Below are 19,598 nucleotides of genomic sequence, written 5' to 3'. Positions count from 1 at the left end.
AAGGGATGTGTGAGACCATCCAATCACAGCCCCCGAATCCCCCCACGTGTCCATCAGAATAGCTATATAGGTAGATAGTTTTTGTTTGTTTGTTTAACGCCCAGCCGACCACGAAGGGCCATATCAGGGCGGTGCTGCTTTGACATATAACGTGCGCCACACACAAGACAGAAGTCGCAGCACAGGCTTCATGTCTCACCCAGTCACATTATTCTGACACCGGACCAACCAGTCCTAGCACTAGCCCCATAATGCCAGACGCCAGGCGGAGCAGCCACTAGATTGCCAATTTTAAAGTCTTAGGTATGACCCGGCCGGGGTTCGAACCCACGACCTCCCGATCACGGGGCGGACGCCTTACCACTAGGCCAACCGTGCCGGTAGGTAGATAGGGCGATAAGTCTTTAGGTATAGGGGTATATAGAAGGAGGCTGCAGGTAGGCAAGGAGGTATCTATGTGTGTATTTAATTAAGTAGATAGGTAGGAAGGTTTTATTCCTTTATTGCAAATCTGTCACCTATTATCAAGTTTCACTGTTTGAAACAGAGCGCCTTCGATTTACCAAAATCAGACTTTTGGGGATGATTTGACCGGATAATGAACACATGCAATCATTTCCTTCCAAGATTGGCTTAACCGCTGAACAACAATGCAGCAAGAGATTTGTCCTAGTAGTTACATTGAACAAAAGGCGCATGGATTTCGTCATTGTTTTTTAACAAAGTAAAAATAACAGATAGTCGTGTATACATTAGCAAATATTCCTTGAGGATTTGTCAAGATAAGACATGCACATACTTCGGCTTTCTAAGCCATGGATACGAAAATTATGTCATCTTGATAAAAGATCAGATTGTGTGTGTGTGTGTGTGTGTGTGTGTGTGTGTGTGTGTGTGTGTGTGTGTGTGTGTGTGTGCGCGCGAGCGTGGTGTGTGTGTGTTTGTGTAGATGCGTAGATCAATTAGTTTGCAGGATTTCATTGCATTCTGATCATCATCGCTCCACGGCTATCGCCAGTTATCTCTCTGACCGGACGCTAAAGTCCTACGCGAATCTATCAAAACAAGAATACAGAGTTATCTCCCATATGTTGTTCGCGAGCAGTGTTCGCGAGACGAAAATGATTGCAGATTGGCCGACTTCGACAGTGATCTCCGTTCTGTTCTTCACAGTTATGATAAAGACATCGTTCTAAGGTAAAAACAAGTCGAAATTTTGGGACTGCTGCCGGAAGGAAACCGTATATATATGGTTTCATCACTGTCAGAAAAAATCGTCTGCTCCAGCGAGCGCCGAAACCAAACGGTTGATTATCACGTGACACTTTTGCCATATTTAGAGTAGTTTGCACAGTAAATACAGCCGCGAAAAATAGCTCGCTTGAAACTGTCACAGTCTTTTTTAAAAAAAATTTTTATTTTTTTTTATTTTTTTCACATAGGATAACGAAAATAGCAAATGTACAATTGAAACCGTCTCAACCATATCATTTACACACGCGCATATAAACAGACAATACAAAAAAGATAAAGAGAAAAGAGAGAGAAAGAAAGAGGAGTGACAGAAGAGAATAGGGATCAGGGAAAGAAGAGAAAGAGGATAGCGAGCGGTGACCAGGCTTTGCAGTTTACCTACACAAATAATTTTACAAAACAAAAAACAAAAAAACAAAAAAAACAAAAAATCATTCAAATGCATGCCTGTACAGACTCCAGTTTCTGTTGAAAGAAGTTAACTTATTGTTAACCAATGCATTGTGCTTCTCTGCCAAAAATCTTTGTTTTAGAGTTAAAACAAGAACCTGAAAATGGGGGCAGGTCGCACGTATTTTAGATGTATAAATGTGGTATTTTGCGATTAGAAGGAACAAATCAAAGGTTTTGTCCGTCACACAGTTTGTTTGGTAGCCACAGATAATAAGTTGCTTATACAGTCTAACATTAGTACAATGTACAAAATTGTCTCGCATCCACTGAAGGAAATCATTCCAAATAGCCTGTGTTTTTGTACAGTCCCCAAAAAGATGTTCTAGCGTTTCCTCCTGCTGTCCGCAGAAAGTACAAATAGGAGATTCAACAATTTTTCTCAGATGCAAAAAACGCTGGGTGGGTATAATTCTATATATCAGTCTATATTGAAACCATCTGAGACGTACGTCCTCAGTTGTTCTTTTAATTTTTAGAAAAACCTTATTGACATCTACATTACAGTTCAGTGCAGCTGACCACTTTTCAATACATTTCAGAGGATCAGTACTCTTAATCAAATATCCATAGACATGTTTAGAACCACCACTAGCCAAGCACTGCCAAACACATGGGTCACTTACCAAAAAGTTATCACAAAAGTCAATTTCTAGCTTACATTGATACTTCTTAACAGCCCGTACTATTCCTTGATATAAAAAAAAATTAACAGTCACATTTGGGTATTTTCTGCTAAATTCATCATAGGTCAAAAATCCATCTTCCTTCAGCAAGTGACCAACAGAAACAATACCATTGTGCCCAGCTTCTAAGAAACAACACCTTCTTGTCTCTGCATATATTGATATTATAAAAAAGACATTCAGATACAAAGTCATGAAAAGAGGATGGAATACATTTGTTACACACTTTTTTTATAATGTTTAAAAACATCAACCCAAAAAGGATTAACAATTCTTTGCATCAGTACATTTGCAAACTCGCCCCCACGTTGTTTCACAACTCGGACAGCAGGACATAATGCATAGAGAATTTGTGTAATTTTTCCATCATCATGTAAAACTTTCATTAGCCAGGTTATCTTCAATGACGATAGAAAAACTCTCACGTTAACCATTTTAAGTCCCCCCTCTTCGTATGCCTGATACATAGAGGTTCTTTTGATTTTGTCAATTTTCCCGTCCCAAACAAAATTAAACAGTAGTTTCTGTAGATTAGCTAGAAAATCCTCATCTGGGTCCGGCAAATTCATAAATAGGTAGGTAAGTTTGGACAATGCCAAAGTCTTAATGACTTATTTTTCCGAAAGGGGTTAAATTCCTTCTGGACCACGAGTTGAAAATTCTCTTAATCTCCACAAACTTGTTTTCATAGTTTAATGGAACAATTTCCTCGATGTTTGTCGAAAACCAGATACCCAAAACTCTGAAAACAGTGGGATTCCAAGCAAAGTTATACTCTGGCATAAACTTAACGTTAGAATTTTTAGAGGCTCCTATCCACACTGCTGACGACTTGTCATAGTTAATAACTAGACCTGACAAAGAAGCAAACGTCTGTAGTGTTTTTACACATGCACAAAAAGAATCTTTGGTGCCATCAAGAAAAAAGGTAGTGTCATCAGCATATTGTGACAATAAAATTTCGACATCAAAAAAATTCAGTCCCTTGATTTTTGGATTCTGACGCATCATTATTGCCATAATTTCGGCACAAATTAGAAAAATATAAGGAGACAAAGGGTCCCCTTGACGGGTTCCTCTCTCCAGGTTAAACCACTCTGAATATTGTCCGTTTACTGCTACACATGATTTACTATTTCTGTAAAAAGTTAATATCCATTTTTTTTATATCATTTCCGAAGTTAAATTTATTCAGTGCTTTTTGTATAAACGACCATGCAATGCTATCGAAAGCTTTTTCAAAGTCTACCATTAACAGAAGGCCATCAGCTTGTCGTTCATTACTGACACTGTCTTACATATCAATTCCTTTGTAATTTAAAAATTACACAACATCATGAAAAATCATTATCGACGATCGCGAATCTGCTTATATCCATAACACATTACGAAAAGATCAAAAATATGTAAAAAAAACAAAAAATCAATTTCTCGCCAGACAAAGAAAACCAAGGCATCTTGTCAGGGATAGAATGAGCCGAACTCATTTTGACCTGAGGTCAGGATGGGGTTCATTGTTGGTGGCATATCTGTCATTAAAAGGTCAGTGCATGGTCATCAAAGGGACTTTACCATTTCTAAAAATAAAAAGTTCGCTGACCAACCCATTAAAGGAAGGGTAAGCTTTCTCCGCTGCTACTTCACGACAACAGGTCAACAAACTTTTTGTATGTCGCTCTCCTGAGAGAGAAAATGTAAGTTTTACGCCCTCACGGCCGGCAAAGCCATTAGGGGCATGTTACACGGGAAAACCCGGCTCTCTCATATTCCCATTGCTTAAGTTACACCCCCCCCCCCCCCAAATACCGGCACGGTTGGCCTAGTGGCAAGGCGTCCGCCCCGTGATCGGGAGGTCGTGGGTTCGGGACAAATCATGTATCCGCACCGAATATGCATACCAGCGCTCATTGGTCTAAAACATATGTAAATATTGTGCAGCAAAGGGAAGCTACCCACGAGAAAATAATCATCGAATATCCTGTTATTAACCAATGAGCGCTGGTATGCATATTCGGTGCGGATACAATATTTGTCGGCAAGTGGATTAGCGGCTCGCAAACGAAGATTCGTCCAAATGATGGTTAAATACAACCTGCAGCGGACGGACGCTGAAAATTAAAGGCACATAATAGTTCAAACAATCATTCAACTGTATTTATTTGACCTTACACAGACTGTAGGAAGAGGCAAACCGTCTTGAACAATATTTTTCCCCAGGAAGCGACTCCAAGAACACAGAAGACTCGAAGGTGAGTGTCGTACCTTGTATCTTTCTGTGATAGTAGTAGTCCAGTGGACGATACCTTCCGCCTGTGGTCAGTTGCCGACTGACACAAACTTTCTCATTCGGCTTTTCTTATCTCGTAACTCCACACGAAATACCCCACTTCCCCTCTGAAGTATTGATGTACAACCCATGGCACTAACATCCATGTAGTCGTTTATAACTGAGGTTGAAAAATTCGCTTCATGACGAGACAAGTATAAATGCCATTCACCCAAACTGAAAACTTCGCTGCCGTCTGCTCGCGATTAGCTGTTCTCTTCTCCTCCCCTTGTTGCATCCTAGTTCTTCAGTTGTTTCTAGTTTTCCGTTTATGTTGTGTTTTGGTCTTCTTCATAAGTAGTCTTGTTCAAAATTAAAAAAACTCAAACTTTTTGTTGTTGTATTCGAATGAACTAATAAAAAGCTAATTAACAGCTGTGTTGTCAAATCGAGTTTTTTTTTCCAAAGTCAGTGTGGCGCCTGCGCAAAACTAATGCGCATAAGAAACGGCGTCTGCTATCAAAACCTGAGATCAACGCATCGACGCAAAAACTGTCATTTTGTAAGTTTGGAACAACAAATCAAGGTCAGAACAGCTATATAATCGCTATTGTGTTTTCAGCGTAGCAATAGGGTCCGATATTTAGACTCGAACAAACTAATGCGACTCGTCTTCGACTCGTCGGCATTATACTTGTCTCGTCTAAATATCGGACCCTATTGCTACGCTGAAAACACAATAGCTGTTTATATTGTTCCTAATTCAAGAAAGCTGTTAAAAGGTACATTCAAAACGGCCCTGGCGATGGTTGGTTATTATTTTTGTATTGTCTCTTCAGCTAATATTGCTATTCGATACCGATACACACGTGTTTACTTTCTCAGTTCACATGGCAATCTCCGTGCTTAAAACTTAGGGTTTGGGTAAGGTCTCTATTTACAATCAGGTCTATTTTTTTATTATTCAGGAAATGACAAGGAAGAAGATTAAATCATTTTTGGATCGATTACTAACATTTTAATTTTAATAAAAAATTTGAGATTTCTAATGACCAAACTCATTCTTTCTTTCTTTATTTGGTGTTTAACGTCGTTTTCAACCGTTCAAGGTTATATCGCGACGGGGGAAGATGGGATAGAGCCACTTGTTAATTGTTTCTCAGTTGTTCACAAAAGCCGCGACTAATCAAAAAATTGCTCCAGGGGCTTGCAACGTAGTACAATATATGACCTTACTGGGAGAATGCAAGTTTCCAGAACAGAGGACTTAACATTTCTTACATACTGCTTGACTAAAATCTTTACAAACATTGACTATATTCTATACAAGAAACACTTAACAAGGGTAGAAGGAGAAACAGAATCCGTTAGTCGCCTCTTACGACATGTTGGGGAGCATCCGGTAAATTCTTCCCCCTAACCCGCGGGGGGAACCAGACTCATTAATTAATTGTTAAGCTTCCAAGCTGAAATGCAGTCCCGTAGGCCGGGCTTCGTCGAAAAGACTGATTGACCAACATTTCAGTCAATTGAATTTGAAAATGAGGCCGTAACAGTGCGGCCTCATCTTAATAGCCGGATATGACGTCATATAAAACATTTATCCCATAAAGGAAAAGAAGTATGGGGATATCTTCCGGAAGGGTTCTGGAAGAGTTTGTGTGTAAAGTTTCATGAAGATCGGTCAAGTAGTTTTCTAGGAATCGCTCCACTCACACACACACACATACACACACACATACACAGACTGCCAACAAAACACCCATCAGTTGCTCGTGAGGCATGAACATACATGTTTTTTTCTGCCCAACATTGAACTCATTATTTGATTCATCTGCAAACCAATGCACAGAAAATCAAGAACAGTTAGCTTTTCTTCAATATGGATGTGCGTGTATTTTCCTGATTTCCCCTCTAACAAAGTCAGTTCGTTTGTTTATGCTTCACTTTCACTTTTCACTGTATTGCTTTTTACTATCCGGTTCTTTCTGGGGTTTTGATTCGGGATTTTGGAACGTTCGCAGTCTATCTGGTTTTGGGATGTCGGTCCTTTTTGTTGTGTAACAGGTCATTCAAAAGACCTGCATAAAAAAAATGGTCTACAGTCGAACCACTTTTAAGGAACTCGGATTGAAGAAACGCCCTTTATAGAAAATAACATTTCCCCGCTGCCGAAGGTATTCTTCTTTCGCCTAAAAATAATCACGGGATAAGAAAAACAAGTCGCGTAAGGCGAAAATACAATATTTAGTCAAGTAGCTGCCATTTTTCAGCAAGACCGTATACTCGTAGCATCGTCAGTCCACCGCTCACGGCAAAGGCAGTGAAATTGACAAGAAGAGCGGGGTAGTAGTTGCGCTAAGAAGGATAGCACGCTTTTCTGTACCTCTCTTTGTTTTAACTTTCTGAGCGTGTTTTTAATCCAAACATATCATATCTATATGTTTTTGGAATCAGGAACCGACAAGGAATAAGATGAAAGTGTTTTTAAATTGATTTGGACAATTTAATTTTGATAATAATTTTTATATATTTAATTTTCAGAGCTTGTTTTTAATCCGAATATAACATATTTATATGTTTTTGGAATCAGCAAATGATGGAGAATAAGATAAACGTAAATTTGGATCGTTTTATAAATTTTTATTTTTTTTTACAATTTTCCGATTTTTAATGACCAAAGTCATTAATTAATTTTTAAGCCACCAAGCTGAAATGCAATACCGAACCCCGGGCTTCGTCGAAGATTACTTGACCAAAATTTCAACCAATTTGGTTGAAAAATGAGGGCGTGACAGTGCCGCCTCAACTTTCACGAAAAGCCGGATATGACGTCATCAAAGACATTTATCAAAAAAATGAAAAAAACGTTCGGGGATTTCATACCCAGGAACTCTCATGTCAAATTTCATAAAGATCGGTCCAGTAGTTTAGTCTGAATCGCTCTACACACACACACAGACAGACAGACGCACATACACCACGACCCTCGTTTCGATTCCCCCTCGATGTTAAAATATTTAGTCAAAACTTGACTAAATATAACTAGGTTCAAAGCCGTGGACTTTAACCACGTGTAAGTTTCAAGGACCTGTTTTTTTCACGGAGAGGAACCCCAATGCTACTTCATAACCATTACTACTTTTAACCCCCCCCCCCCCCCCCCCTCTCCCCTGCCACCGAAAAAGAGGGTGTACAGGTTTCACTCTATCTGTTTGAATGTTTGTTTGTTGTCTGATCTGCACTTTTGTCCGCATTTAGATCTCCAGTGTTTATTGGCCGATTGAGCAGAAATTTGGTGTGAGGTTGGAAGTAGGAGACGCAATGTCATAGCAAAACATTAGGCTCCTAGCTTTCACCGATGAAGGGTTAAGCTGAGGACTCTCTCTCTCTCTCTCTCTCTCTCTCTCTCTCTCTCTCTCTCTCTCTCTCTCTCTCTCTCTCTCTCTCTCTCTCTCTCTCTCACTCTCTCTCAATCACATGAATGCTTATAAGTTGATCATCAGGAACAAACTGAGACCAACAAACAAACCACACTGACAAACAAACAATATTCATAATTATGGATGCGTTTGCGTGTGTTAACACACAAACAAACAAATGCAACTCCTACTCTCTACATCTGATGCCAAAATGAAGATCCTTGGATTAGATTATTAAATTACCAAATATTTTTCTTATCCGACTGATTGAGGTCTCTCGAGCTCCGGGTAAGAAAAAACTCGGATATGAGAAAGGGACAACTTTTTTCGCTTGACTTTCTTATAAGCGGAGTCTTCTCACTCTTCTCCTTGTCATTAGATTGCAATGCTTCATTAAATAATATATACGTATTTCAAGATGCTACACATAAGTAGGCGAGATTCATCACATGTATCACATTCCGTTTCTCCAAAAGTATTATCGTAGCACCGTACAAAATAGATCGCCAAAATGTGGACGAAAGACGGGTTTGACGTTAAAAACGCTCCTTTTAAAAACATGTCCGAAGAAACTGATTTTTTTTCCGATCCGTATTTCTTTGTCCGAGTCAGTTATTTCTTCATGGATGCCTCATGTGTTAAGTCAAACTTGAGACGTTATCGCAAGCGTTATTCGACCAGCAAATGTTCTGAAAAACTTCACGGATAAATTGCAGAGTCTTCAATTCCAGGAATGCCTGGCATCTGTGTGTGTGGAATGTTGTACTTATTGGTATGGAAATACAAGTGAAAAACTGCAATCGTTTAAAAGCTGTGCTCTAGGTAGTTCCTGAAAGACTTCACGACAACACGTCTTCAAAATTGATCAGGTCTTTGGCAGGCCAAGAAATTTCAAGGGCCATAACTCTGCCCAGGCGTCCAGGATGACACCCAATATGGCGAGACACTTGTAGACGACACAAGTCTTGGAGGGTACGCGGGGTTGTTGCTACATGGTCCAGATATTCCACAATGTCATCGCGACCTTGACCCTGAAGAAGAATTCTGAGACTTGTGTCCTGCTTATAGAAAAAGAGTTGATTCTCCGAGCAGGCCCCCGATTTGTACAAAAGTTTGACGAGAGGCATCTGTCCATTCCGTAGAGCAGTTTTCATTGGCAAAGAAGAGCAAAAGCAATAATTGTACTGAGATGAACAGTTACACGGATTCACGTGTGTTGCCAAACCGAATCTAACACACAGTTTCACCATTTGCTCTCTGTCTCCGGAACTAGTGACAGCATCATCAAAGACAGACCGAATGGAATAATAATCAGACTGTCGAAGGTCGACCACTAAAAGTAGACTTTCACAGACTTCTGACTGGCCACTGCGCACTGCGCACTGCAAAACTTCACAGAGAAGATCAGAGTCCTGAGAACATCTAGGAAGGAGGCTATTCACGATGTCCCATTGACCATCAGATGCGGCATTCTTAAAAGCAAGGTCTGTAAAGGATGTATCTTCACAGTGGTCTAGATACGAATTCATGTTTTCCCACTCTTGCGCAAACATTCCGATATGTACAGCCCATTTGTACTGGTCCGTCTCCCGGCACTTTTCCATTACGTGGCTATATTCGGCTCCGTTTTGTAAATCACAAATTACATGTTCGACTTCTTCAACTGACAAGTGCTTCAGGAAAACGGCCGCAGAATCCCAGTCAGACATCCTGACAGCAATCGTAAAACAAAGACCAAAAACGTCTGAGTTTATTGCATTGCCAAGTTCACTCGCTACTCGTTTGGCTATGTCCCTAAGGCCGAACATCACCGAGAGTACCAAACCAAGGTTCCCATATGAAGCTGCCAAACACCATTCGGTGAGCGTCATTGCGTTTTGCACCAAATCAGGCCATGGTGCATCATCTGCATTTTCGTCACTGCCACAGTCTGAAGTGAGGGTACCACAGAACACGTCAAGTGCAGGGACAACTATGCTCCAAGCATCTTCGTCCAGTAAGATACCGCCAACGCACGTTAGAAGTGTGTTTACCTTGAGGTTGTCTTCCTCGTCGTCATGCCATTCATCGATGTAATCGGGAAAGTCTTTTGTCAAATCCCTCACAAGACTCCACTTTTTCTTTTCAAGTGCAAGCGCAAGCGCAGTTTCAAATTCGTCTGTAGATTGTTCGTGGCGACAAAACTCAAGAACAAAGTTGCATTTATCATATTTCATGGCTGTGCTTAACACAAATGTTTCATGTTGATTCATTTCAAAGTAAGCCTCCATGCACGGTTCTAACTTTTCTGCAATGATCGACTCCTCCAAAATGCACTTCAAAAACTTTGTTTTGTCTTCCCACTTCCCAATTCGGATTTTATTGATCCAGTGATGGTAAACGTCCTGTACACTATCCCAGAGACCACGTTTCAGCCACATCCTGAAGGCAAACACCTTGTCATCAACAGAGATTCTACTGGAGTAGGCACTCAGCAACAGTGCCACACGCCACTTGCCATGTCTGGCAGCCTGCAAAAACGAGTACCTGCGATCACTGTGATTCAGTGCACGAGTTTTTACCATCTTTTTCACAATCTTCCATGCACGTTTCCTGATGGCATGCCTGAGAGCAAAGCGACGTTCTCTGAAGCTAACTCGGGCGTCTTTAAACATCCCCAATACACTGTCCCACATTTCTTGACTAACGAACATGTAGAACGCCAGGTTTGGGTGATCGTCCATCAAGAACGTGTGCAGGATAATGATATCATGATCTGAAAAACGGGTTCTGAGGAGCACCTGTTTGAAAACTCTTTGTCCGCACTTAAAAAGGCAAAAAAGTTGAAGTATGACGAGAAGGTTAGTGGTGTGCAAGGCTGTGGTGACCAAGTCAACCATCTCCTTTTCTTTTGCCCCGACCCCTTTCAATATCACCAGGTACCATTTCTCGTAATTCTTGGCAGTTCTGAGTATCACATCACGCACGCTTGGTCTGGTGTCGCACTCTTTTATGAGGTCAACAAGAACTTGACATCTGTTGGACCTGAAGACTTCCAGTACAATGCGCTCTGCACAGCCCTGCTCACATCCTTGGCGAAGCAGCTCTACCGCACAGTCAAGGTGCGCCCACTCCAGGGCCTCCCTGCAGACCAGGCCTTGTTGTGCTGGCGTGAGACCCGTCTTGATCAGTTGCTGCACGCAGACCCATTGACACGATCTGATTGCTTCCTGAAGAACAAAGTCGGTGTGGTCATTGTTGTTGAAAAGTTTCACCAAACTCGGAACGTGCTCCCATCTCTCCTGACTGACGACCTCCTGGAAGACCTTGGTGACCAGTTCCTGCTTCACACCGACCCGCAGAGCATCCAGCACCAACCCCCACTGGCCGTGTTCCAAGGCTGTTGTCACCACCACGCCCCGTAGTTCCAGGCCCACCCCCAGTGACAGCAGGCGAGACACCAGGGCCCACTGTCCATGTCGCAGACCTCGCTGAAGGAGAACGTCTCTCTTCTCACTGCTGACACCAGCAGCAACCAAGTCATCAACAATGTCCCACAGGCAGTACCTGCAAATCAGAGTTCTGACTGTTACACGTAACCTCTAGCACAAAAAGGAACATAATACGCAAGAAGAAGTGCAAACAAAGAGACTTACGGACGAATATTGACGATACTTATATATGTACTCAACGGCAAAAGATAATTTGTGTCACAGGCGTAGTATCAAACTCTATGGATAGCTGATTTGAATACAGTTCACGGGGGCTATTTTACTGCGGATTGCACGTAGATGTTAGTAATCTGCACTCGGGAACGGCGCCAAAGTTTGCACGTGAATTCTGCGATTTTTCGGCATATGAACCTCCGTCGCCTAAGAAGAAATATCCAGATGTCCTTGTGATACATTTACAACGACGTTAAAACAGAGAGAGGAAATAGTATCAAATCAGTCTGACATATATGCAACTTAACACACGGTTGAATCGGCAGTTGGCAGATTATATTGTAGTGTTAAATGTATCATGGTAAAAGTTTGTGAGTATAGAGGTAGTTCTCTTAATGCAATTATTAATTTGGATTTTAAGATTAATGAATAATTTGTATCGGTGCAAAAGTGTAACTGTATTTTGCACGCAATCCTTCAGGAACTCGATAAAATGAAATGACATTTGGTATGAAAACTGGTGTATGTAATCTTGCTTTCGTTACACAATATCAACAGAAACTAACGTTCGTGTTGTCATTTACAGCAAAAACATTTGTTGTTTACTTGTGACTTCAATGTTTTTAATGCTAAAAGAAAAACTACGCAGCACCCTAAGGCTTAAAGGGCTATCTCAAATGTTCACTTAACATTTAACACTTTAACAAGGACAGTTGTACCAAAAATGTAGTAAACTTCCTTTAAAATATGTAACAGTTTCCTAACTTCGACTTCAACACTCAAATCCTTACATTATTTTTTTAATGAAATATACAGGCTCATTGATTTTTGTTTTTATGGTAGTTAATAATAAAGAGTTTTTATAAGTTTTATCATATATTCAAAGACAGAGAAGAGAGCACTGGTGCAATTTTCTGACGTTTGATTTTGACCCCTACCATATGTTGTAACAATGACAAATCAATCTGAACCATATTTCGCTTGGAGGCAAAATGAACATGGTTCAGGAGATTATCTTTGCTTTACGATTGTTTCATTAATAAAAATGATATTAAAAAATTGGCCGCAAGAGAAGCTCGCTGGAGAGCATTTATACACATCAAAAATACATATGAAAAGAATATACCGGTACTTGCAAATGAAGACGGGTCATTGTTTCATTGAAAAGAAGGCACTTCAGTTGACAGCCTGATTACTGCCCTATGTCAGTGGACATATCATGGGCACTACTATATTTTGATTGAAACAACCAAGCAGAGGACAAAATTAAAGCGGGACAGGCTAAGGCGGGAAGAAAGAGTTTAGATTGAAACAATTGACGATTTTGGGAAATAACTCGGTCACTGCTACTTGACAGTTAGGCAGAGTTATGCCGCTTGAAGCTCGGACAAATATATCGGGTTCCGCTTCCGGCCAACACGTGCCCGAAGTAAACAAGCAAGGAGAGAGGAGAGAAATCGGTCCAAACATTATGAGTTGCTCTTTGGGAAAGTTCGATTCTGATAGTCGAAATCGTGTGCGCGTACGTAACGTCAGTTTCTTCACATGTGTGAAACGTGACATTACACGCCAGTCACTAGCAAGAGGATGTGTCTCAAACACGTGCACTGGAACCGTGTGGTGTGTGTCTGAGTAAAGCCAGGGTACTCACTCTTTCACACCTATACAAACTCAACAGAGTTATTTCCGGAATGTGTCTATTCCAGGAAGGCAAAAAATAGACTTTGACCAACCTGACAGCTTTGTGTACAGCCAGGTCTCTGCACTTCTGACTGATGCCGAGTTGCACGAGGTGTGAGACGAGCCCCCACTGGCTGTGTGAGACAGCCTGACTGACAGCCACGTCTCTCTGCTCCAGGCTCGACCCCTGCAGCACCATCTGTCCCACTCTCTGCCACTGACAGTCTCTCAGTGCCTGTCGGAACGTCTCCTGCATTCCACACCCAGCCATGTCTCTTCATCGTGTGTTACTGAAGAAAAACAAGTCGCGTAAGGCGAAATTACAACATTTAGTCAAGCTGTCGAACTCACAGAATGAAACTGAACGCAATGCAACGCAGCAAGACCGTATACTCGTAGCATCGTCAGTCCACCGCTCATGGCAAAGGCAGTGAAATTGACAAGAAGAGCGGGGTAGTAGTTGCGCTGAGAAGGATAGCACGCTTTTCTGTACCTCTCTTCGTTTTAACTTTCTGAGCGTGTTTTTAATCCAAACATATCATATCTATAATATTATGTTTTTGGAATCAGGAACCGACAAGGAATAAGATGAAAGTGTTTTTAAATTGATTTCGAAAATTTAATTTTGATCATAATTTTTATATTTTTAATTTTCAAAGCTTGTTTTTAATCCAAATATAACATATTTATATGTTTTTGGAATCAGAAAAGGATGGAAAATAAGATGAACGTAAATTTGGATCGCTTTTTAAAAAAAATATTTTTTTTACAATTTTCAGATTTTTAATGACCAAAGTCATTAATTAATTTTTAAGCCACCAAGCTGAAATGCAATATCGAAGTCCGGGCTTTGTCGGAGATTACTTGACCAAAATTTCAACCAATTTGGTTGAAAAATGAGAGCGTGACAGTGCCGCCTCAACTTTCATGAAAAGCCGGATATGACGTCATCAAAGACATTTATCAAAAAAATGAAAAAAACGTCTGAGGATATCATACCCAGGAACTCTCATGTCAAATGTCATAAAGATCGGTCCAGTAGTTTAGTCTGAATCGCTCTACACACACAGACAGACAGACACACACACACACACACACATACACCACGACCCTCGTCTCGATTCCCCCCTCTATGTTAAAACATTTAGTCAAAACTTGACTAAATGTAAAAAGAGCAGTCATTGGTATATATCAAAGAAACCTAATTAAAAACACCAATGTAATCAACATAGGGGACCAACCAACTTATAGAAATACATGTTCATAGTACCCAATATTGACGGACTGTGTGATGATATCTTCTGCTATGGTCTGTTGAGACAGTAGCAGAAGATATCGTCACACAGTCAGTCAATGTTAGATATATTGCTAATTCTCTGGACATTTTGTATTTACTGTAAAGAAATTACAAAAGTATTTGTCTCAGTTTTGGCTGTTCCATATCCCTCCCTCTGATTATTATTTCTTTTTGTTCATTCACTCTTTTCTTGTACTTTTCAGTATTTCAAAATGTCTTTTCTTTCAAAAAGTCTTTAGTCACTTGCTCAACTAAATTCTGGGATCATTACATTTTCATATAATTATATTTGTTTGTTTTTAAATTTAGGTGTTTTTGTTTTTGAAGTGGGGAAGCAATAAAGAGGTCGTCGATATCAAAACTGATATCGACAGAAATGTCGTCGATATCACTTTTACAATGAGCTCAGTTTTGCCCAATTGACCAATGGAAATCCACGTAACATATGAAATAGCAATATAACAGGATATTTTATACCTCCATCCGATCAACTTGACTGGTCAATATCAGATCAAATAGATACGGGATCATACCATTTGAGCAGATAAAGTTATTATCAACGTATGATGATTAGAAACCTCAGAGGGACAATATGTCTTTGTTAAACGCAAAGCGGGACACATTAGCATCGAATATAAGCCACAAACAACAACAAAATGTTACAAAGGCGGACAAAAAAATACCTACAAACATGTGGAATTCTTGTTAACAAAAACATGAATGATAAGCTCTGCAATTGGTCATCGTGTGTTACGAAAGTTGTATATTTGCCATTCTTGATCGATTTCGAAGAATCAAGAACTGAAGGAAGGAAACTCTGGATAATAAAAGTCAAATTTTACGCAGGTCGATGTGTGTTGTTGGAGTATGAGAGCATTACGATATCCATGACGATTGACAGCTCCATAAAATAGATTTAAACAATTCATGACCCATCCATGAACCATCTTCACAGCTTTCATCAGCAGTTATTAATTTGATGTACGAAATTTTGTCTGCTGATTAATTGTGTTTCCTGAGAATAAGTTAGGCCCAGCAAGGCTCAATAGATTTCCGATATACCTGTAACATCACTGCCTCCATCCCAGAGTGATAATACGTAGTCAAAATGCGGCATTCACTCTTCATTCTGACGCAGGAGATAAATATAGTAAACAGAATGGCAAACTGCTCATTACAGCGATGGCTTTGCCTGTGTTGAACAGGTGGTTTTGTCCTTCCTATATATATCCGATCTCGACCAGTCTGACCATAAATTTCGCTGAAAATAATCCCCACGAAATAATCTGCGGATTTGTATATGTATATGTATATTTTACACTTTTTGACACACCTCGCGTGGATCATTGGGTTTATATTGTATGTTAAATAAACATGCAATAAGAATGGAGCTGACGATCGACAAATGAAGATATTTTCACAAGCCGGGATAATTTTGCCTGTTTGAACGAAGACGTTCATTTGTCATTCTCGATATAATTATTGCCTGGATGAAGAAGTGTGCCAATTTAGATCATTGAAAGTTAAGTAGCATTTACAGATAAATCACATAAGTGTACAATATTTATTTGTGCAAGTAAACACAACAAAGCAGTGTTCTGTGACTTACTCTTAAAATGTGTACGTGCGTGGATAGTTTCACAAAAAAATAGCCTGGCAAAACCATTATGAGTCGAATCGATTCATTCTTGGCGAGAAAAGTGTAGCTGTCAACATGGGTTTACGTCCACAGAATAGTGAAACAGATTAAAGAGATTTGCAACTCACCTGCCGGGTGGTTTGTTTTTGCACGGTGCGTACTTTATATCCCTGTCGATCTTTTCCGCTTCATCTCAGCAGACCAGAAAGAATCCAGGGTCGAAATCGACCATTCAAGCAAGAATCAGCGGAAAGAACAGAAAGGAAAGAAAACATGAAATCACACAGTGAATTTCCTGGAAAAAAGCATAAATCCTATCCAGTACAGCGTACACGAATCCGGTCTGCGTCGACACTGGCAAAGCAAAAACTGCCTTTACTTTCATAATTAACCTGTCAAATGTTTCGATGGAAATTCCAATGCCGGTCGTTTCTTAGAAAACGCACAATAACTTACTCACTAAAAGGTGATGAGTAGACCGTGGTTTGCTGGTGTCCGCTTGCGCGCTCCCACACTACACAATGCAGGCTGATAAGAGTAATGGCACATTGTATTGCACTGCTATAGCATTTATTTGAATTCAAACTTCGCGAAACTGGAGACCGGACGAGAGAATGGAGCTATTTTTGGAGTGTAAATGAAACTGCTTATTGTGACACTCCCGTCGTGTTATACACGTACGTAGGCCCTACTCTTTCATGGAAAATCACAAATCTACGATTCACTCCAGGATATTAAACATAACGTTAGTGATTGAGGACTTTGTCAAGTGCAGATATGTTTTGGGTGTTTTCTTCTTCCTGTGACTGAATAGTGTTCGCACGCAAACAGAGAGGTAAAGGACGTAGAGCGGCGAGAGGGCGAGATAGCCGGTGCGAGAACTCAGAACTTAGAACTTTATTACTAAAAGATAAAGTTTAGGCATTGCCTTATCTTCCAACCTGACGAAAATATTGGACTACACTGACTGAGTGGCAACGCATCGTTAGTCATGTCTTTCTAGGGTTCATCAAAACCCTGAGTTTAGTGGTCCTTCCCGCATACTTTTACATAATGAATGAACCGGTCGTAACCTAGCTAGTAGGGCCTACTCGTTTGACCGTATTCAGGCTTCACACGACGGTGAAGCGCACACACAAACTTAAGACAAGAAACTACGATGATTGAAAAGATAACTTTTACCTTTTTATCAAATACGCTCGATTTCCTGGCTTTTGTCAGTTAATGTCGATTTCAGTGAAGTTTTGAAGATATTCAAGATGGCCGCCGTTATGAGTAGACTTAGCCGCGGCGGAAGACCAATGAGTTTCTCAGTGAAAAAGGAACTTTCCCGATACAACGTCCTTTGAATTGGACGTCAACGAAGCGGCGAATATACTCGATCAATAAAGAGTGTTTTGTATCCACGCCGACAAAGCTAATTAAAGGTTGTCAGTTTTGAATGGTTTATTTATCAATCAGAGGTTTTATGGTAATTAAAATGATGGATGTTTTATTACTGAGTATGTTTAAAGCGTACATTCCTAGCCTGGAATCAAATCAAGTACGCTTTATCATCAAAACACTCACGGTCGAAAGCGGCAGCGCACGATAAAACAAAACTATAATAAAACAAGAGGCGAAGCCTTCAAGGCTCCCGTCAGAAATCAGTCGACAAACAGTAACACTGACAAACTCAATCACTCCGTCATACATACAAAACACACACTCATACGCACATAGACAGACGGACACACACACCTTTACAAACAAACACACATACACACACAAACATACACACAAACTCATGCACACACACACACACACACACACACACACACACACACACACATACACACACACTCTCTCTCTCAGTCTCTCTTTCTTACACACACACACACGCACACACACACACACACACACACACACACACACACACACACACACACACACGAGTTCACATACACAAACAGTGCACATGTGCACAAAATGAACACACACACTGCGCGAGAGAGAAAGACTACAGGGAGGCATGACGTCATCAGTGATGCATTAATTGACGTCAAACACTTTTGACCGAGACGTAATCTTCTTATAAAAATGCGAACTTTATCCATAGACTCGGAAATGTTAAAGTTTCTATCAGTATCACACACGCACGCACGCACACACGCACACACGCACGCACAGACAGACACAGTTTAGCATCGCATAGGCTACACTTACGTGAGCCAACAATAACAATAACAATAACAGCACTTTATTGTCCATTAAAATATTACATAAAAATGGAAATTTTTCTTCGGTGACACCCTGCCTGCCTGTAAACGATTATAACAACAATTGTATGGGACGACACACATAAAACATAAAACATAAAAGGGATACAATCAAATATGATATTGCACTATGTGAATTTACCCTCTCATATCACAGGAGTTGGGTTTCACAGCAGAGTAATCTACCTAGCATATTAAAGATATCAATAAAGTATGGAATCTATCATGCTATATCATAATTATATCAATCGCAGTATCATAACATTCGTGACAAAAGATAAAAGCCTGTTGACACAATGTGGGTCACACCGTTTTATCGCCTCGGTAGTGTGTTAATCACTACATCGCCTCAGTTGCTCCTGTGTTGCCGGGTTGAGTTCCAAAGCGACATTTCTCTATACTTCATGGAAATGCATTCTGTCATCTGCAAGTTTTGTGTTTGTAATATTCAGCGAAACAAAAAGTGCGAGGTTTTGTCAGTTTAACGAACAAAAACGCATATCAATGTATTCAAATTAACAGCTCACATTCTGCCACGCACGTACGCTGGAACGCACGCACACGCACACTGACACACACACACACATACACACCGCCGCACACTGACACACACACACATACACACATACACACACACACACAGACACACACACACACACACACACACACACACACACAGGTTGTAAAAACTTTTCATATAACATGACATTTGGAATTTCCGTTACCTATTAATAGCTCCTTCATATTCCCCGTTATGGCCCGAATACAAGAAACAAATAGTTTCTGAGAAAGAGTTAATTCACAGTAAACGTTGCCCATAGGTGCCTTACCGGTGGCACTTTTGTGTTTGGATTTTGAGGATTCTGTTGTTGTTTTAACAACTTTATCCAGAAACGTTATCGACTTTGCCAAGGTGTTTGCCTGATGGATTACAACGAGTGACCGTATTTATAGTTCTGTTCTCATTGACACACACAATAAGTTCGCTGGCGGATTTTTGTT

At 40.4% G+C, this 19,598-nt stretch overlaps 1 protein-coding gene across 2 annotated transcripts; it reads right to left on the bottom strand.

The window, feature by feature from the left end:
• Window positions 1-5,830: 5,830 nt before the first annotated feature.
• LOC138961619 (uncharacterized) lies at window positions 5,831-17,601 on the bottom strand. Of its 2 annotated transcripts, none has more exons than XM_070333292.1 (3): window positions 17,521-17,601; window positions 13,456-13,692; window positions 5,831-11,624 (listed from the first exon to the last, which is right to left on the bottom strand). In XM_070333292.1, the coding sequence occupies exons 2-3, from the start codon at window positions 13,671-13,673 to the stop codon at window positions 8,918-8,920; spliced, it is 2,925 nt and encodes a 974-aa protein (XP_070189393.1). In that variant the 5' UTR covers window positions 13,674-13,692; window positions 17,521-17,601; the 3' UTR covers window positions 5,831-8,917. The 2 variants fall into 2 exon arrangements, with proteins under 2 accessions (XP_070189393.1, XP_070189392.1); XM_070333291.1 differs by lacking the exon at window positions 17,521-17,601 and adding an exon at window positions 16,467-16,636 and having other exon boundaries at window positions 5,832-11,624.
• Window positions 17,602-19,598: the final 1,997 nt, after the last annotated feature.

The sequence above is a fragment of the Littorina saxatilis genome, linkage group LG3 (assembly GCF_037325665.1).
Source record: "Littorina saxatilis isolate snail1 linkage group LG3, US_GU_Lsax_2.0, whole genome shotgun sequence".
Lineage (NCBI taxonomy): Eukaryota > Metazoa > Mollusca > Gastropoda > Littorinimorpha > Littorinidae > Littorina > Littorina saxatilis.
Note: the sequence above shows the minus strand (reverse complement) of the source record. Positions and strands in the feature narration are given on the sequence as shown.